This window comes from Molossus molossus, unplaced genomic scaffold (assembly GCF_014108415.1).
Source record: "Molossus molossus isolate mMolMol1 unplaced genomic scaffold, mMolMol1.p scaffold_m16_p_10, whole genome shotgun sequence".
NCBI classification, from domain to species: Eukaryota; Metazoa; Chordata; class Mammalia; order Chiroptera; family Molossidae; genus Molossus; species Molossus molossus.
The window spans coordinates 71585288-71603978 of record NW_023425345.1 but is presented as its reverse complement, the minus strand read 5'-3'; the positions used below and the strand labels follow the sequence as shown (position 1 = coordinate 71603978).

General features: G+C 35.5%; 1 protein-coding gene across 1 annotated transcript in view; it reads left to right on the top strand.

Annotated features, from left to right (window-relative positions):
* Positions 1-18691, top strand: part of SLC16A7 (solute carrier family 16 member 7) — a 164284-nt gene that overhangs the window by 91332 nt on the left and 54261 nt on the right. Inside the window, exons 2-3 of the mRNA XM_036252357.1 lie at positions 2294-2425; positions 4714-4960. Of these exons, the coding sequence (XP_036108250.1) occupies positions 4744-4960 (217 nt within the window). The 5' untranslated portion in view covers positions 2294-2425; positions 4714-4743. The remainder of the gene's footprint in view (positions 1-2293; positions 2426-4713; positions 4961-18691) is intronic.

Here is an 18691-nt window from a genome sequence, read left to right as displayed (position 1 = left end):
AGAACTTGAATCAGGGGACTTGCCCATAATAATAGATTATTAGAGATAACTTTCTTTTTTTTTTTTTTTTTTTTACCTATCTATCGGGCAGGGCACTCTTCTATTTACGAAACTTGTATTCTTACTATTGTGCAACTACCCTTTGAAGCCCCTAAGGTGCATTACCTCATCCCTAGCTTAGAATGTCTTATACACCTCAATCCCCCTTCCTATCTCTGAACCTCTCCTGCATGTGGGATCTCTGGCTCTCTCGTGGAAGTGGGCTTCCCATACATATACATGTATTACATTTGGTTATTTTCTGTTGCTAATCTGTCTCATGTCTATTTGATTATTAGGCCAGCCAGAAGAACCATGAGGTAGAGGAAAGTGTATTCCTCCCTCACAACTTGAAATAGCCAAATATTTTCAGTAGCCATCAAGTCACCCTTTTTATAACAACAATGATATATGGTAGTCTGTATACTCAAAAACATTATAAAAAGGCAGATATGAATAAGCTGGAACAAGGATGAATTTCTAAAGTCTTTGAAGGATAGTTGCGATTTAGAATTCCAAAGAAAAAAATGTTTGAATTCACGGACAAGACAGGTGAGGTCATGTGCAAGAATCGAGTTAGGAAGTTCACCGTGGAGGTGAAACTGAAGGAGTATATTTGTAAGCAGAAAGAGCCGTCTCCAAGTTGCTGTGTCAAAGTGGAATCAGTTACAATGGGTATGACAAAATGATACTAGTCATGCCATCAATATAATCACTTACTGGACAGTACACTTTGGGAAAATTACTTTGCACCTCTGATTATTTATGCCCCCTCTGTAAATGTGATTTTAAAAATACCACTTTCTCTTATTTCAAGGGATTATGATAATTAATTGAATCTTTAGAAAAATATTAAACACTCTAAAGCATTTTTTTCAATGTACCCTGTTATAAATAAAGCCCATCATAAAAAATTAAATATATGTGAATTGAAAATAAACCAAATTGGCTGATACCACTGCTAAGCTCCTATCCACAGTAGATAACACTGCTTTTTTAGGGGAGAATAAGCTTTGTGCCTACTTGGAAGGCAAGAGGCTTTCCAAAACAGGTGTTTCCCAAATAAAAGGACAGCCTTCCCACTTGCTTTAAGGATTGTTGGCCTTGTACTGTTTTTTTAGTCAGACACACATTCTAAAATACTACCTTCTATATTAAATATCAAAGGCCAATATGTGTACTGTATAACTATATGTGCACAAATGTATATTAAAATATACTTTATTAATTGACGTACAGAAAGGGATGTGATAGTTTATTATTGCCCCTATCTGCCAAGCAGAGATTGTTATCAGTCTTTATTCTAGCCCCTTGCCTCAGTTTCTCATTGACTTGGCTACTAGGACACAGACTTTCTTTGTCCTCTCACACAAGCCTCATCTGACCTGGTGGCTGCATTACTCTCATTCACCACTTCAGGACATGTGGCCCTGGATGCAAGGCAGGCAACTGGTTATTTCATGGAAAGAGCTAACTTTTCCCTAGCTTTAATCTAAGCAAAGGAACACTGGGTCCAAACACTTAAGTACTAGCTGCTATATAGTCATCACAGATGTAAGATGAAATAAAGGTATTTGATGTATTAGGGGGATTTAGCAGGTGCATCTGTCACCCAGACTTGATTAGGAAGCATGAATTCTAAATCAGAAGATTCCAAAAATATTTTTTTCTCATGTCCCAGTCTGTCTTGCTGTAAGAAACAATGATGTTTATTATTGATAGTATTTCTAATAATTTTATTTTAAACTTTCTACTTGTTTCCATTGCCAATGAATGGTTTATTTAACTGAATTATACTCAATGAATGCCAATACATTTCATTCTCATTTTTTGTGGATATGTAATCTATTGTTGTTTATTGTTCAAAAAACTAATTCTTCATTTTATATTTCTTATTTTTTCTCATGCACATATTTAATTATTGTGTTCATACCTTAGGAGTCTTATCAATGGATTGACAAAGAAATACCAACATAGATATATGTGTGTATGTATTTATATATGTATATATACATGTGGGACAAAATAGGTTTACAGTTGTTCATATGAAAAATACAATAATTAATGATACAAGAATAAACTCAGTGTTTTGCATGCTCACAACTGTAAACATGCTGTTGCCTAACCCTGTATATTCAGCTTTTCTCATTATTTAACTTTGGTCACAATGTACTGGGGTGAGCGATAGCTAGTGGCTCCAATGAGGCTTGTGGAACTCGATCATACATGTGACCCTTGTTTTCTATTTCTTTAGATAATCTGGAGTCTGCTCTACCTCTCTTCCTCTGTATTGCCTTCAAACATCACACTTCAAGGAATAGTGACTGGGCTTACCAATTCCACACATAAACCAAAGAAGTCTGTTCAAGTGGGAATCTGTCGACAGGTAAAGTTACGCTTTTAACTCTTTTTCTTGATTATGCCCACAAATAAAAGTCATAAGTTGTATAAAATGTTATAGAATTGTGCACAGGAAAATAACATGAGGCCAATGAGTGTACATGATTCAGACCTTACTATTAGTCAACTCAAGAGTAGTTAATAATTAACAGGTGACAATCATGAAAGACTTTTTCAAGGGTTAATTGGTTTGGGGTTCACTGATTTAGTTAAGAAATCATCAGATTTCAATTTATATCAAAGAAATAAAACACATAGGAGATAAAGAAGTGTTAAGAGGTACATGAGCAGTGACTTGCAATTTGGAGTATGAAGTTATAATTAAAAATCAGGAAATATGATGGAAATAAAGAACAAAAGATTATATACTAAGATAAACTGGTGAATTATGCAACAAGAAAAAAATAGCTCAATCATATAATGCCTTTTTTAAAGGCCCCTTGGCTTCTTCTATGAGAATAGATTTATTTCTGTCTGTAAAATGGAAATCTCAATGTCAGTGTAGCTCATTAGTAAATTTTAATATGAATATTTATAACAATTGAATATTAGCAAATTTCAATATTCACATTGATATAATTATTTTTAAATGTAAAATTAAAATTATTTAGAAATGTTATTATGACTTTTGAAATGACTGAAAAATAAATCATCCAGTTGTCTTTTTAAGTGCTGACTATAGCAGATGCACTAAAAGCTACAACAGTTTAAACTCATGAATTAATAATGAACTATTTTTTTCCCCTTTATATAAGCAGGAAAATTGCAGAATAAGGACTTTAAATCTCATAATTGTTTTTATACTCTGGTAATAAAACAAAAAGTAAGTGCCCACATAAATGCCCTTTGGTATTTCCCCAGTATTCTCCTAGGTTTTAAAAAAGATATTTTCAAGCAATAAGAAAGTGGACTACTTTAAAATATACTAACAAACTTTACTAATATATAAAATCAGATATTTTTCAGACAAAATTTAAAGACCAATTGCTGTTTTTAGCTCATTTAACCAATTTGTACAGTGTCTCTTTTTTTCTTTCTTTCTTAGGTATTATACTTTTTAAAAGATATTATTTCTGGTATTCATGTGCTACAAACCCATTATGTTGAGTTCTTAACTGATGGCCAAAGAGAAACCTAAATTCAAATTAAATATATAGATAATTTTTATTATTTCCAAGAAAGCAAAAATTATTACAAAAGCAGACTATAAATATACTAAAGACATACAAATCTTCTCATGTCATCAGCATGTATCAATTAATAAATCAGGACAAATAAATGTTTATTAGGTACTGGAAGTCCTAGTCAGAGCAAGTATGCAAGAAAAAATTATCAAAAGTATCCAAATTGGAGTGGAAGAAATAAAATTGTCTATGTAGATGACATGACCTTATACAATAGAAACCCAAAAGATTTTACCAAAAAACACAAACCTATTGGAACTAATCAACAAATTCAGTAAAGTTGCAGAATACAAAGAAACACTGATGTTAGGGAACAAAGATGTTTTTAATTTAATATCAATTGTATGAAAATATGTGTGATCATGGCTTCTACAGGAGAGTGGTTGTCCTATACCATAAAGCAAGCAGTGTGTTCCTAGGCACATCCAAAAAGATAATACCTTTCTTTTAATAAACAATAATGTGTTATCTGTTTGACTGAGAGCATTTCATTGTGTTAAAAAAATACATAAAATGTACCTTTCAAAAAATGATAGAAGGTAGACCAGCTCTGGAAGTGCATTAAAATTAACTTGGTTCATTAGAACCATACAATTTCTAATCTTACAGTTTTAGAAAACAGATATGTGCTGAAATGTTTTTATGTACTCTCAGTTATTATTATTTTTTTTAAATAAATGGTCCCTTTTAACCTTTGTATAAAAACTCTATTTTGGATTTTTGAAAAATATGTGGTTTTAAGTGATGGTAGCTTCATTTTCTTTATACTTAGAAATGAGATTGAGATAGCTTTTATTTTTTGGCTGGTACTTTAGTACAGATCTGAAATCTTAACTTCTCTCTGAGAAATTATTGCTTTCATAAACAAATTAAATGCTTTCAAGCCCTAGCACATAACAAAGTTACATACCTCACTCCATTTTTTAAGTAAAATTTCTGATAACTTTCTGAGTACAAGAATATTAAAAAATATTCATGAAAAACTATATAGTTGTAGTTATAACTGGAAAATACTACTTTTGTGACTATCAAGATTGATATATAAAAATAAAAGCATTGTTTAAACCTTTATTTCATTGTTTGAATATAGGTTCCCTGAATTTCAAATAGAAGAACAGAAATGCCTCCACCGGCAGGTGGCCCACCACTACATCCACCTCCTGATGGGGGATGGGGATGGGTCGTGGTTGGAGCATCTTTTATCTCCATTGGATTTTCATATGCATTCCCCAAAGCCATCACAGTATTCTTCAAAGAAATTCAGCAAATATTCAACAGCAGCTACAGTGAAATAGCATGGATATCATCCATTATGTTGGCTGTTATGTATGCAGGAGGTAAGGTTCTTTGTGATAAATAGAGTTCTGCATGAAGAAAACAATTCCTCCATGCCACAGTGTTTTACATGTAGGGTCTTGGTATATTAAAGCCCTGTTGTCATATTATTATGGACTTAAAATCAACGAAAAGGATAATTAGAACTGAATTTTAAAATACTTTTAATGATTCAATATCTTAAACTATTCACATCATTCTGAGTCTCACTCGAGATTTGAGTGAGGATTTCTTTGCACAAATTAAGGAACTTCTAAGGGCGGCATCTTTCCATTCAATTTGGGATAAAGTCTATAGTACAGTGTTAGTATCATTTTTGACTATTGCTACAATTAGTAGAAATCCTTTATTTGGAATAAAGTCTATAGTACAGTGTTAGTATCATTTTTTACTATTGCTACAATTAGTAGAAATGCTTTCTTCTGAATGAGAAAAAAACTCAAGTTGTTGACAACTGATAAGCTTAGGAAGTACTTCACCAAAACCTGTAAAATTAGAGTGTTATCATATACCTTTTGGATTTATTGAGGTTTGTGTGACTGAAATAATTTTTATCTCTGTAGTACTCATTAAATATGACATTTTAAAATTTAAATAGTTGCCTGACAATTATCTTATATTTCATGTTCAAATGAGGGTATGATTCATGAGGAATAATGAATAAATCAGAGTACCATATCATTTCTGAATGTTAAAACTTATATATGTATATAAATAAATTAGTGCATTTTTATGTCATCTTTCTTCTTTAAATCAATTTCAATCGCAGACCAAACTGTCTTATAGATTATTTTTAAAGTCACTACTTAAAATATTTAGATTTGAGTTTTTATTTTTCAACTGTGTATGTGACTTTAAGAGACAAGTTACAAACCCAGACTATAGTGCTTAAAGTGCTCACACAAATCATCTAGTGCAATTTGTTATTTTCCAAGTGAGGATAATATGGCTCATAGTAATGGAGCTATATCATTAGTAAAAATATCCAATATTAGTATTAACTTTCAGCTAAGGTCTCTCTAAATGCTTGCTGTGTGTTATATTACCTAAAATCTTCTTAATAATCTATAAAATAAGTATTTGTTTCTGTTCATTCTATAACTGAGGACATAGAGAAAAAAAAGTTTTTCCAAGTCTAAAAGATCATTAGTACAGATAGAAATGGAGATTCCACACTTTTATCACTATGCTCTTCTGTTCGTCTTTCTCACATCTCCCACTTTACCTGCAGAAAATGACAGAGCCAGATCTGGGCTCGGCTTTCTACAGACCTAATTTAATTCAGGTTTCACCCACCAAGGTCATTTCTTTAGTGACATAATGATTATAATAATTATTCTTTAGAATATCATGTATTGTGCACCAAGGTTAAAATTTGATCCTCCAGTAATCCTGTGTGTGTGTGTGTGTGTGTGTGTGTGTGTTTTCCACTTTCTGTATATCAGCAATTTTACGTTAATTCAGTATATGTCTCCCTTACCCTTTTGGTTCGGTTAAGTTGATGCATTTTGTTCCACTAACAAAAAGTATCTTTAAAATGCTATTTGGGTATGTCAATGAAAAATTCTGCTTCTAAAACACTGTCTGAGATTCTCCTTTGGACAGTTGCTTTAAGGCTTGTGACTGTAATTTTCAATGACCTTAGAAAGAGCAGAGCTTGTGCTTCGGGTTTTCTTCCTCTGTCTCACGAGTCAGGTGATGATAATGATTTGCTAGAACAACACACAGTCATCTTGTCCTGAGCTCCCAAATGTGCTATGTTAAGATATGTAGTTTCCCCCCTTCATAAACATGACTGAAACAGGTTCCATTCGTGAATTACTATGTCTATTGAATTTGGAATTCAGGTCCCATATATCATAACTTTCTGTTGTGTGGATAGTTGACAAACTCATAAGCCAGAAAAAAATTGTATAATTTTTTAATTAAGTCAAGTCTTAATGGACTTTGTTAGTTTTAAGCAAACAACCTCAAGGTCCCAGTGCCTTAAGGCAATACAGGTTTACTTTGCTCCAGTAATGCATGCTCAAGCAGTGTTTCATCCAGTGGTGATGCCATCACTTAAGGCTTTGTAGTGTTCCCAGGCCTGCTGCACCCATCTGGTCAGAGAGAGAATGCACACAGCATGGGAGATCAATGAGATGTTTTAAGGGCTAGATCTGGAAGAAAAGAATATAATTTCTGGCCCTGGCCGGTTTGGCTCAGCGGTTGGAGCGTCGGCCTGCTGTACAGAGAGACCCGGGTTCGGTTCCGCTGGGGGTATGTACCTCGGCTGCAGTTTGTCCCCGGCCCTGGTTGGTCATGCAGGTGGCAGCCACTCGATGTGTCCCTTCTCATCGATGTTTCTCTCTCTCTCTCTCTCTCCCTCCCACTCTATCTGAACAAAAAATGGAAAAATGTCCTCGAATGAGGATTAAAAAAAAAAAAAAAGAATACTATTTCTGCACACATTCCATGGACTAGAACTCTTACACCACCCTACCTAGAGCCAGGGACTGGGGTTGCTGGAAAATGCAGGTTTCCAAAAGGAAAAAACAAAATAAGATAGCATCCAGTGAGTCTCAGACAGAGCGTGGTATCTTCCAGTCCGTGAAAGCAGGGTGTGTTTGCAGACTTGCCATGCTCATGGGCAGCCTTCTGCTCCCTGGCTGGACCTAAAGGTAGCAAAGATGTCTCAGTGTCAGTACATAAGTAAATACCTATTACATATTTATCATTAAATAAATCTTTTAGTTTTATTCATGTTCTTTTCTATTTTTAATACACTCAGTAAGTATAAAGATTAGAAAGCACAGAGGAGAACTCTTTTGAAGTTCCTCAAGAAAATGATAGTTTGGTTAAACAGTTATCAATTTAGAAAAAAAAAAAAAACTATCTAAAATGTTTAGGGTAATAGATGAATAAAACATGTCATTAAAGATCAGCAGGCAGCCTGGCTGGTGTGGCTCAGTGACTGCGCGATGTCCCATGGACTGAGAGGTCCTGGTTTGATTCCCGGTCAGGGCACATGCCCAGGTTTCAGGCTCGATCCCCACTGAGGGCTGTCCAGGAGACAGCCGATTGATGTATCTTTCACACTTCAATGTTTCTATCTCACTCTAAACAAAGGAAAAAAGCATCAGCAGGCATTTTTGCATCTGGTTGTTTCAAGAAAACAATGCCAGACACATGAAAATACTTAGTACATATTAATTGATGATAATATTCAGGTAAATAGTTGGAATATTGCTTAGAGTCCTTTGTCATGAGGACTGAGACATTTTGTATGTTATCTCTGGCCATGGAGAAATGTCAGGAATTTCAGAAATTTTGCTACCTCTTGTTTTTTCTCCTTAAAAGTGGAAATGAAAGTCCAGGCCCACTGTCTACTGAATAGAAATGTTACTACTGTCATGTCCAATTGAATGGAGACCTCATACACATACATAGTTTATTGGAAGTAACATCTATGTCTTCACTTAATAATTAGTTCTTAATCTTTTAACAAGAAATAATTGTCACTTATAAAACTGTAATCTCAAATTGAAAACAATTCCTCCTCTCTGGATGCATAATTTTTTCAGAAACAACTATTAAGAACAAAATGTCCAATACATTCAATTAATCTAAGACACAGATACTAGTCCTGTTACTAAAGTGTGTTTTTTCAAGTGTGTTTTACAGAGTTTCTGCTTCTGAATCACGGGTTGCTTGTTAAAAATGCATAGTCCTGGGTCTTTTCTCAAACCCCTTTTATTCAGAATTTCTGTTGGTAGAGTCCAGAAACTTGCATTTCAGCAAGCATCTTTGAAAACCACTTCACTTCCTATACAAGTTTTATGGAAGAAAATAAATATTTGTTTTCAAGATATTTAAATTTTCCTTTAACATTTGAATGATCTCTATTTATAGAGGCCTTTTAGGTTGATTATTATACGGTGAAAAGGCTTAGAGTTTACTCTAAAGTATGAATCTCTCTACCAAGTGTCTGAAATACCCTGTTCAACATAATGCTAATTGCATTAGCTTAGAGAACATCTAAGATCTGATACACTCATTAGGGCTTAGCACTCAACCTATTAATCACCACAGTGGGGTCACCGGGTAAGATGGAGTGTGGTCAGAGGCCTGGCCTATGATGTCAGGGCTGGAGTCTCTTGTAGTAATTAGTTGGCATCTGGGCTATGGTAGCAAGGTATTATATTCCCTTCTGATGTCTGAATTAAAAATGAAACTAATAATAGGTATGCGGGAAGGATGGGAAAGAATGCAAATTATGTTTATTCCTTACTTCATCCTTAGAATAATGCCATTAAATTACACAACCCATCTGCTTGTCCATATGGTCTCCTGAAGTTCTAACGAATTTCAGCAATAGGTCAAGCAGAGTGGTCACCCCATTAATAAAGCACTAAGTAGAGGTAGAAAACATATTAAAATGTAAACTTTCCACATTGTTTTAAATGGACATGAGGTTTTGTTTTATAAACAGTGATTACATAGGATTATCATTTAGGGGTGTTGGCTCTGTCTCCTTGGTAATGTTTCTGCTTTATATGGGTGGTGACCGGACTGTGCTAGAGCAAGGGTGAAGGTTTTCCAAGGGACTGCTCCACACGGGAGACCAGGTGCTGGACCACTGAGCTTATGTTACTGGAGGCCAAGAAGCAAAAAATTTTAGGCATAGGAGATTGGTGACTATAATATACAATGTGCATCTTTCTATCCTTTTTTAAGTCTAAATAAACACATTGCATTATTTTGCTTTGTGCGCTAAACATTTTGAAGGATAAAGGAGACCATTTAAAAAGTCATGAGGACTGTATCTTAGCAGCAGTAATAAAATACAGTTTATTCCATGTCTGTTCGAGATACCTAGGGCTTTCATCTTAACTTCACAAAACCCAGAGCATACCAGGGCCACTTGGACGATCCTGTACAAGCAGGCTGGATACTTCTTACACCTGCGATGTGGTAGATTTTTTCCATCGAGGAACATAAATATTTCGGAAGTTTTCCTAGGAAATACAGTACAGTGACAGGAACCATCATGCTCACCATTCATCCAGGAGCTCCAGTGCATTTCGCAACTTCTTTACACTTAGGCTCAGGCCACGTGACCACTTCTGACCAGTGAATTGTGAGCAGAGAGATCCATGCCGCTCCCCCCACCACACACACCTGGACACCTGTCCAAGGCAGTTCCAGCTGGTGCGCATCTTCCTTTCTCCTCTTCCCTGTGGCAGCAGCCTAACTGCATATAACGTGGTTACAAAGGGAAAATCTTTGTCCCGCTTATACTTTGAATAAGAAAAAAAAAATTATTAAGCTTCAGCTGTGTACTATGCAGAACAACCTAGGTGATACTGACCAATACAAACATGAGGGCTTAGACTGCTGCGTGTACGTAGGGACTAGTGCAGACGATGGGATGCCCTTAGTCGATGCCCTTAGTCATTTAGCGTGTGCTGTGTCAGGAGAAGGTTTGCAGATGTCCCACATCTTCAGATCGTGTTAAGAGAAGAGGAAGCCTTCAGTATCTCAAGTGAAAAGGGAGTTGTAAATGAAAATCATCGTTGCCAGTTCTCATGGGAATAAAAATGAGAGGCAGGTACTTCAAAGCACATAAGTAGGGGTGAAATCATGTCCATGCAGCTTTCTATGATTTAAGGTCTCTTTGGCCCTCTCTAGCCATGGGTGGAAGGAGGCAGGGACCAAGGACAGGTCACAGGTATACTTTGGCCTGTGAAATTTTTCCAGGAGATACTTTTCGTACAGAGGGATGATGATCCAAATAATATTAGATTATTACTAAATGTTCTTTACAGCAGAAAATACTCAAGAAATTTTATTGAAATCTTTTATATATATATATGTATATTTTAGATAGTGAATATTTTACTTACTAACTTATATAAAAAGAACGAAACAAAACCCTACTTATATGACCTGGCAAGAATATTTTTTCCGGTCTTTGCCTTAAAATTCCTCTAATATATGTCATGGTATCATTACATATTTTATGCAGATGTATTTTAGTTGCAAATTATAGAAACCTGATTCAAAGCCTCTATGGTCTAAATAGAAATGCTCTAACATACAAATCAAAGCAGCAGCTTAGGCACCAGCATCCAGGGCAGCCTCCACCCGTGATGTCGATGTGTCTATCACGTTGTTCCCGCTCCTCTCTCCTGTTTTTTTCCAGTACGGTAACTTTGCTTATTTATTTATTTATTTATTTATTTTTAAAATATGTTTTCTTTATTGATTTGAGAGAAAGGGGAAGGGAGAGGGAGAGAGAGATAGAAACATCAATGAGAGAGAACATCGATTGGCTGCCTCCTGCATGCCCCCACTGGAATTTGGCCCACAACCTGAGCATGTGCCTTGCCTGAGAATTGAACTGGCAACCTCTTGGTGAATGGGTTGATGCTCAGCCAGTGAGCCACTCTGGCCAGGCTGTTTATTTATTTCGATATCTTCCCCCTACCACAGAGAAAATGACTACCAGCATCTCTGTCTTATGTTTCAGTCTCAAATTTGACATGAGAAAGACTGGCCCTCTTTCCTTGAGTTTCCCCATCTGTGAAATCACAAAGAGAAAAACATAGATATGTGTATGTACACCTGGTGTCTATTGCTCAGATCATTTCCAGCAATTATAATGTCAAGATTTTAATGTATAGAAAGTACTGAGTTTCATGCTTAGGAATTTTTAGTGTTTGATTCATGATAGTTGTTCCTGTTGCTGGTGTTGATCTTGATATTAACCATTATAGAATAAAACCACAGATTTGGGTACCAGGAAGATAGTAAGTCTGACTAAAGCAACCTGTGCCAATAAGGTTTGGAAACAGGGTAAAGTAAGAAATGCATAGGTCAATAATTAGTTGTAAAAGGAATTCCATGACCTTTATTCATATTCGCTCTGACATTCCCCTTATATCTTCTACTTTTCAGGTGGTAGAGTGGACATTGATCATTCTTTTGGGGCCATTGTATACCTTTAAAAAGTCTTCTTATGTTTAAGGGATTTGTAAAATTTTATGATTTCCTGACTTCCCAGGTAAAATGCTCAAAATTTACTTTCTCGGAGTTCTTTGCTCTTAGGGCACCCTGGACCCCTTAACCCAGTGGAGCAAGGCCAGGTTTGATTCAGAAGCTGCTGCGTGCAGAAACGGATGCCTCAGGAAACATTCGGATGGGGTGGTGACAGATAATCCAGGGTCCTAAAGCAGCACTAAGTGGTGTCAGTGTTTGGAGTCAGGGGATTTGTGGTACAGGGTATGTGGCTGTTGGTGACAGCAATGATGTGCCCACGGGAGCACTGAGTTTTATAATGTGACTTGGCAGTGCTATGGATTGAAATGTTCCTGCTCTTCCTCCAATTCACATGCTGAAACCCTAATTCCCAACATCACTATATTTGGAGATAGGGCTTTAGGAGGTGATTAAGGTTAAATAACGTCAGTAGGGTCCTACTCCAAGAGGATTGGTAGCCTTATAAGAAAAGGAAGAGAGAGAGAGATCCCTTTCTCTCATGCCATGCACCAAAGATGGGCCATTTGAAAGTGTAGCAAGAAGGCAGCTAGTTTGCAAGCCAGGAAGAGAGCTATCACCAGGAGTCAAATTACTGGAACCTTGATCTTGGACTTCCAGCCTCCATCACTGAGAAATAGATTGGTGTTGTGTAAGACTTTCAGTCTATTATTATATTTTGTTATGGTAGCACAAGCTGACAAACACAGGAAGCATCAGGCCTGGTTTCTTCAGTTGTCCTTTATACTCTGTGAATTAGTTAGTCCTCATTGAATGCTTTCTTCTTTAACAAAGTAGATTAGATATATGATAGCTATATGTGGGGTTAAGTTCCAAAAAGGTCCTAGTGAGGTCTAGCATGAAATATTTTCCTGAACTATATTGGTTAATTTGAAAACTATTTCTATGGATGTTTCTTTTGGAAGGAGTGACTTTGGCTGAGTAATTGCACTGTTCCAAAGACATTTCTAAATAATTAACAGCTATGCAGAATTAGCTCATCTGGTTAGAATTACATATGCAGATATGAGTTCATGGACATGACCTTCTGCTGTGGCAGAAACTCTAGCTCTCCCCAATTATTGCCCAAATATTTGTTTATGATCATCAGAGGTGGGATTACATAGGTAATACAGCGTCATAATTGGGGAGAAAGCCTTGTATAATTCTATCCATTCATTTATTTATCCTACAGCTATTCATTGAGCATCTACAGTGTGCCCAGTACCGGCTTGGCATTGGAAAAGCCGCACCAGGCCACCAGACACAGGCTGTGATTACAGGATATGAAATAGCTATTTTTACCTTTCTTTATGCAATTACACTTATGATACATATCAGTAAAGGTACACAGTAGTTGCCATGAAACTATATAAAATGAAATAGCTGAATGAGTGATCAGGAAAAAAAAATGTTTTTGAACTGAATTTGAAGAATGAGGATGCAGCATTAATCAAAGCAAGAGAAGTATTTGAAGCAGAAGAAGTAGTATAAGTGAAAGCCCTAAAGGGAAGAGGTAGAGAGAGCTTTAGTAGCCCAAAGGAGGGGAATGTGAGTACATGATGACAAGAGGAAGGGAGGTGTAGGTGATGACCTAAAATCCACTAAAATGATCCTGGGAAACATATTTTGTGTCCACAAAGGCACAAGAGAGGAGGGTCAGAAGATGGGCATCCAGGGTACCAAGATTGCAGCTCTGAGCACCCTCCTCCATTTTGTTCTATTTCAGCAGCATATTCGTAATTCAAAATGTATTAATGAAATATACAGATTATGTATCATAGAAATGTACACTTGAAGCCTATAGATCCTATTGACCAATATCACTCCAAGAAATTTAATTAAAATATATTAAAATACAGTTAATTCTTATTATTTGCATTAGTTATGTTCTGTGACATTTTCATGGACACTGAATTAATGAACACTAAACTCTTTCTCCTAGAGGAAATACAGGGTTAGGTTCCTACAAGCCTCTGGTCATATTTTTCAACTGATCAATATATACCTTATTTTATGTGTGCTTCTGTTTCAAGACACCTTATTTACTATATATGTTTTTGATCCATTTACATTGGACTAATCAAACAGCACTGTAACTCAACACCTGAGCAAAATTCATGTGACATATATTTTCTCCGTAAGCATATTGCAGCCGTCATACGCTTAGGAACACCAGCCAGCTCTTCAGCATTGGGCTCGAAGGCCATTATATACAGAAAAATCACCAAGAAAAAGTATAAAAATGTGGTCAACGTGGCAGTAAATAGAGAAAAAAACACTTGTTTACAGTACAAGGACTGAAACAGGAAGGTAGAATGTCACCCTTTTTGACCTTGGGTGGGCATGTGCATGGCAGGTGGTTCTGGTTTTGTCCCATTCTGCACAACCACAAAATCAGCATTTCTGTAGGTAGACATTGATTATCACCCTGGATTTTTCTGAAGTTCTTACTAAAGGAATACAACTTTCACATTCGACAGAGCTATTAGTAGTTACACTTAGAATCTTTCTAGTCACTAGAAAGGCGTTAAGTGCAAAGCTTTGGTGAGCTTCTGTGGATGCTGTGATAGGTTTTTGAAGACTGAGGCTATGGGCCTTGCATTGTTCTGATTAAAATGGGATCTGCACACTGTGGGAATGTCTGATGACTATACTATAGTATTCTGTTGGCTTATGTCTTTTATCGCACCTCCTATGCAATTAATAATTCGATTAGAGATTCATGTGAGAGACCATGTGGAAGCAATCTTTATACTTTCTCAGCACCCCGAGAATGAATGTGCATTCCTGGAAGGCTGAAGAGGAATAAATCCAGTAAATAGAACACTGAAATACTTGACTCATCTGTTATCTTACAGCCTTCCTATCTGTACACAAGGCTGAGTGAAATCTGGATAATGAACAAAGGGGAATGAAAGGAAAAACATTATGTATGTGTAAATGGTTTTGAGTTTCTTTGAATGTTTCCAAATTTCCACCAGAAAAGCGAATTATTCATGTCCATGACTTACATTGATATAGAAGCAGAAGAATAATCTATAGGCCAAAATTATGAAAGCATCATTTTAGTCATTTAATTATGAGAAAAGATATCATACAGTTAGTTAAACATATTTGCTATTTTTCCTCAACTAGTGTCAGCTGTTATACTACAAGTGGGAACATGAAACGTGTATGCTGTGGAAATGAGAGTTGTGAAACCTATGTGGCACAAATAACAGATGGTTGCTTATTTGACTGTTGGGCAAGAACTGGGTTATGGAAACTATTTTTGAAACAGATGTCTGTCTCAATGTTGCAGACTTCTATCATCTTCTAAAGAGTAGACATGGATCCAGACATTGGGAAACTTTTAAAAGACTCTGGATATTCTTTGACCTTTGTTTTATGGAACAAACTTTGTGCCTTTTTTCCCCCTATCAGAAACATGCAAAGGGTTGAATTGTAATAACCTTATTTAGAGTGTCCTGGAGCACTTAGAGGTTGTCATTAATTAACCTTTCAAATGTTTCTTGGGTACAAGGAGTCTTTCACTTTTAGTTTAAAAGTACATGGAAAAGATCTATGTAGAGTTAATTTTACCTTTAAAGACAAAGAAAAACAAGTTTAATGAGATGACTCAGATAAAATTAACTGAAGCCTTTCTCATTAACTAACACTGCTTCTATCAAGAAATGATGTTAAATACCTTTATGTTGTGACCAAAATATTACATAGAGTTGTTCCTTAAATCAAACATGATATGTCTTTGAACCTGGATACAACCTTCCAAGGGGAGCATAACCTCTGCTCCCTAAAGTTGGCTCCAATGTCATTTCAAGCACAACTAATTAGAAGCTTTAGGCAATACACAAATTTGAGGCTTGTGAAACTGTTTTCACTGGCCACAGAGTCTGGTCTGTGTGTACTATTAACATTCCAAAATGTGCTTATGGGAGAAAAACGAAAACATCTTTATTCACTTTGTATTTTACATTCATATTTGTGACCTCTTCTTTTGTCTCTTTGACTAATTTTATTCTGTTAGATAACATGAATGAAGCAGCCATTAATGTTTTATATATAATATATGTACATATAATGAATAATTATTATATACAGTTTTTTTTTATCAACTTGCAAAGAAACAAACTTGGAAATATAAATGCTTTTTGTTTTCTGTATTCTGTATTCATTCTCCCTTGGGAAGTGAGTAATGGTGGCAGGAAAATATCTCACAAAGGATTTGAATTTCTGTTTTGTTTCCGACCATACTTTCTATTGCGTTAGCTAATTCGTATTTACCATCAAATGAATTTAATAAGGCCCAAATTAAATGAGCTAACTGTTTTGCTTCAATGACACATAATGTGCATCACCTTCTGACTGAAACTTTTGTTGTTGTTGTCAATGTATTTTTTCTAAGAGGTGTTTCTCTGGCAGTGGCCTGTTTCACTTCTTTGTAGTGCGTAATCATTAGTTTTTAAGTGAAGACAAAACACTTATTTTTTTAAACTAAATTCCTCAACTAAAGAAGTATTTTTTTGCCTTGTTTTTTTTCTTTCTTTCTGGAGGTGGTTAACCTAGGGGAACAGTGGTGTAGGTCCTGGACTGGGCTTTGGCTGTGCCGAGACTCGGGTGCTGCCACCTACTAGCTGAGCATTCTGTCAAGTTACCTAATGCATCTCTGCTGCAATTTACTATGAATAAAATGCCCATGCTTTTTTTCATGTGTGTGTGTATATACATGTTTCTGAACTTTCTGTTGGTTCTTTTCATCTCCCCTAATTAAACACAATAAGAAAGTACAGTGCAGTTATCTGGGCAAACATAGTCACCATCTACACCTGTGCATGTTAAGGTGTTCCAGCATTAAGCTTCTGTAAGCTGTTTTGAAAACTCAAAATTATCCAAAGACCTGCACAGCATCTCCAGTGTGCCAACTTTGTCTTATATTTCTGCCTAAAAGCATTATAGATATAAGTATATCCATTTATTACTTAGATGACATTTTGCCAATCTTTCTTCTAGAAATTATCTAAATTAGATATTTTAACTTTTAGTCCATCCTTAATGTTCTATCTTCTAGGGTTTTTTTTTTTTTTTTTCTTCTTCTTCTTCTTCATTTTTTTGGGTCTTTTTAATGAATGCAATAGGCTGAGAAAAGCTATCTGATATGGGGATAAATGAGTTGCAAAATCCATCATAATTGCAGAAAAACCATTGTGCTTCATCTCCTTTAGCTGTAAATGGATGTGTATTTTAAAAAGAGATTTTAATACAATATTTGCACAAAATGAGCACCATATGCAATAACATGATGCAACCAGAGAAAATTCAAAACAGAGAAGTGAAATTGATTAGAAACACAATTTTTGAGTTTGTGTTTGTTTTTGAAATAGAGAATATCTCCTGTATCAAGACAGACAAGTCAGGTTTTTTATTTTACAGAGTAGAAATACCAAGATTAGGAAGAGATATAAAGAAACAGTATGAAGTCCTAAAGGGTATGGATTATATGAATGGATGTGTTAACTAAATTACATAATATTGGAATCACAGTGAGAGAGAAGAAAAAGTAGGGCCCAAGAGAAGGCTGAAAAGATAAACTTGATAAGAGAATGATAATTCAATAGAATATATGATCCTGATAAAAAGAAATTAGACCAAATTTTTAACCGAATCAAATAAAGTTTTGATAAATTTATGAAGGATAGATCTAGACATAAATAGAAACAAAGATATTTAATATATATTTCTTATCAATCCATTATCAATTATGAATTTACTAAGAATAAGATAGCATGTTAATCTCTCAAGGAAATATTAGAAACAAGACTCAGACCTCTGTCTGACTTTAAAGTTCATATTTCAGTTTACTTTTATGTTTTAATTATGTAAGATTTCTTACCACTATACCTTGTTCTTTTCTTTCCTAATCTCCAGGCTGAGATAATGTGCAGCACCCATATATTTCATCAAATCCATTACGGCATCACTGCCAACAGAATACAGTATTGGAAGGACAGTAGATTTGTCCTAGTTTAGAATTTTCTTACATTATTTTCATGGATTTATAGTTGACTGAAATTTCTTATCAGGTCATGTTTTCTTTTTCCTGTAACACACATTCATGAATTTGCTCTATGTTTTCTTGAAACAGAATATAGTCTTGTGAACCCATAATTAGTTCTCATGCTAATAAAAATATATCTTTCTATCACTAAAAAAAAAAAACCAGTCATGATGGTGTGAACTTCTTATGTCACTAAAATAAAATAGATAAAAAAGGGATTTTTTTTTAAGTCGGGTAGACCTAGGGATTTCCTGTTTCCAGTATCTTCTTCACAAAATCTTATCTGTTCTCCCTAAACTTTATTGATTTCTCTACAAAATGGGAGGCAATTATGAACTGTTACCTAGATATTTTGTTGTAATGACAAAGGTAATGCATCGAGTAGTCGTCATCATCATCATCATCATCACCATTCAGTGCCTCTTCATGGAGAACGTAATTCTCATGTTTACATCCTTAACCTTGTCATTACCAATAACTTCAAACCCTTCATAATCTCAATGTTCTAATATTTTACTCTTCCCTACCAGGACCTATCTTCCAGCCCATTGCCTTCAGTACCGCAACTCTGCTAATACTTCAGCCCCACTGGTACTGTGCTTCTACAGATAGAGCCACACTTATCACTGCTCCCTTCGTGCAGTCTTTGCCCTCCTTG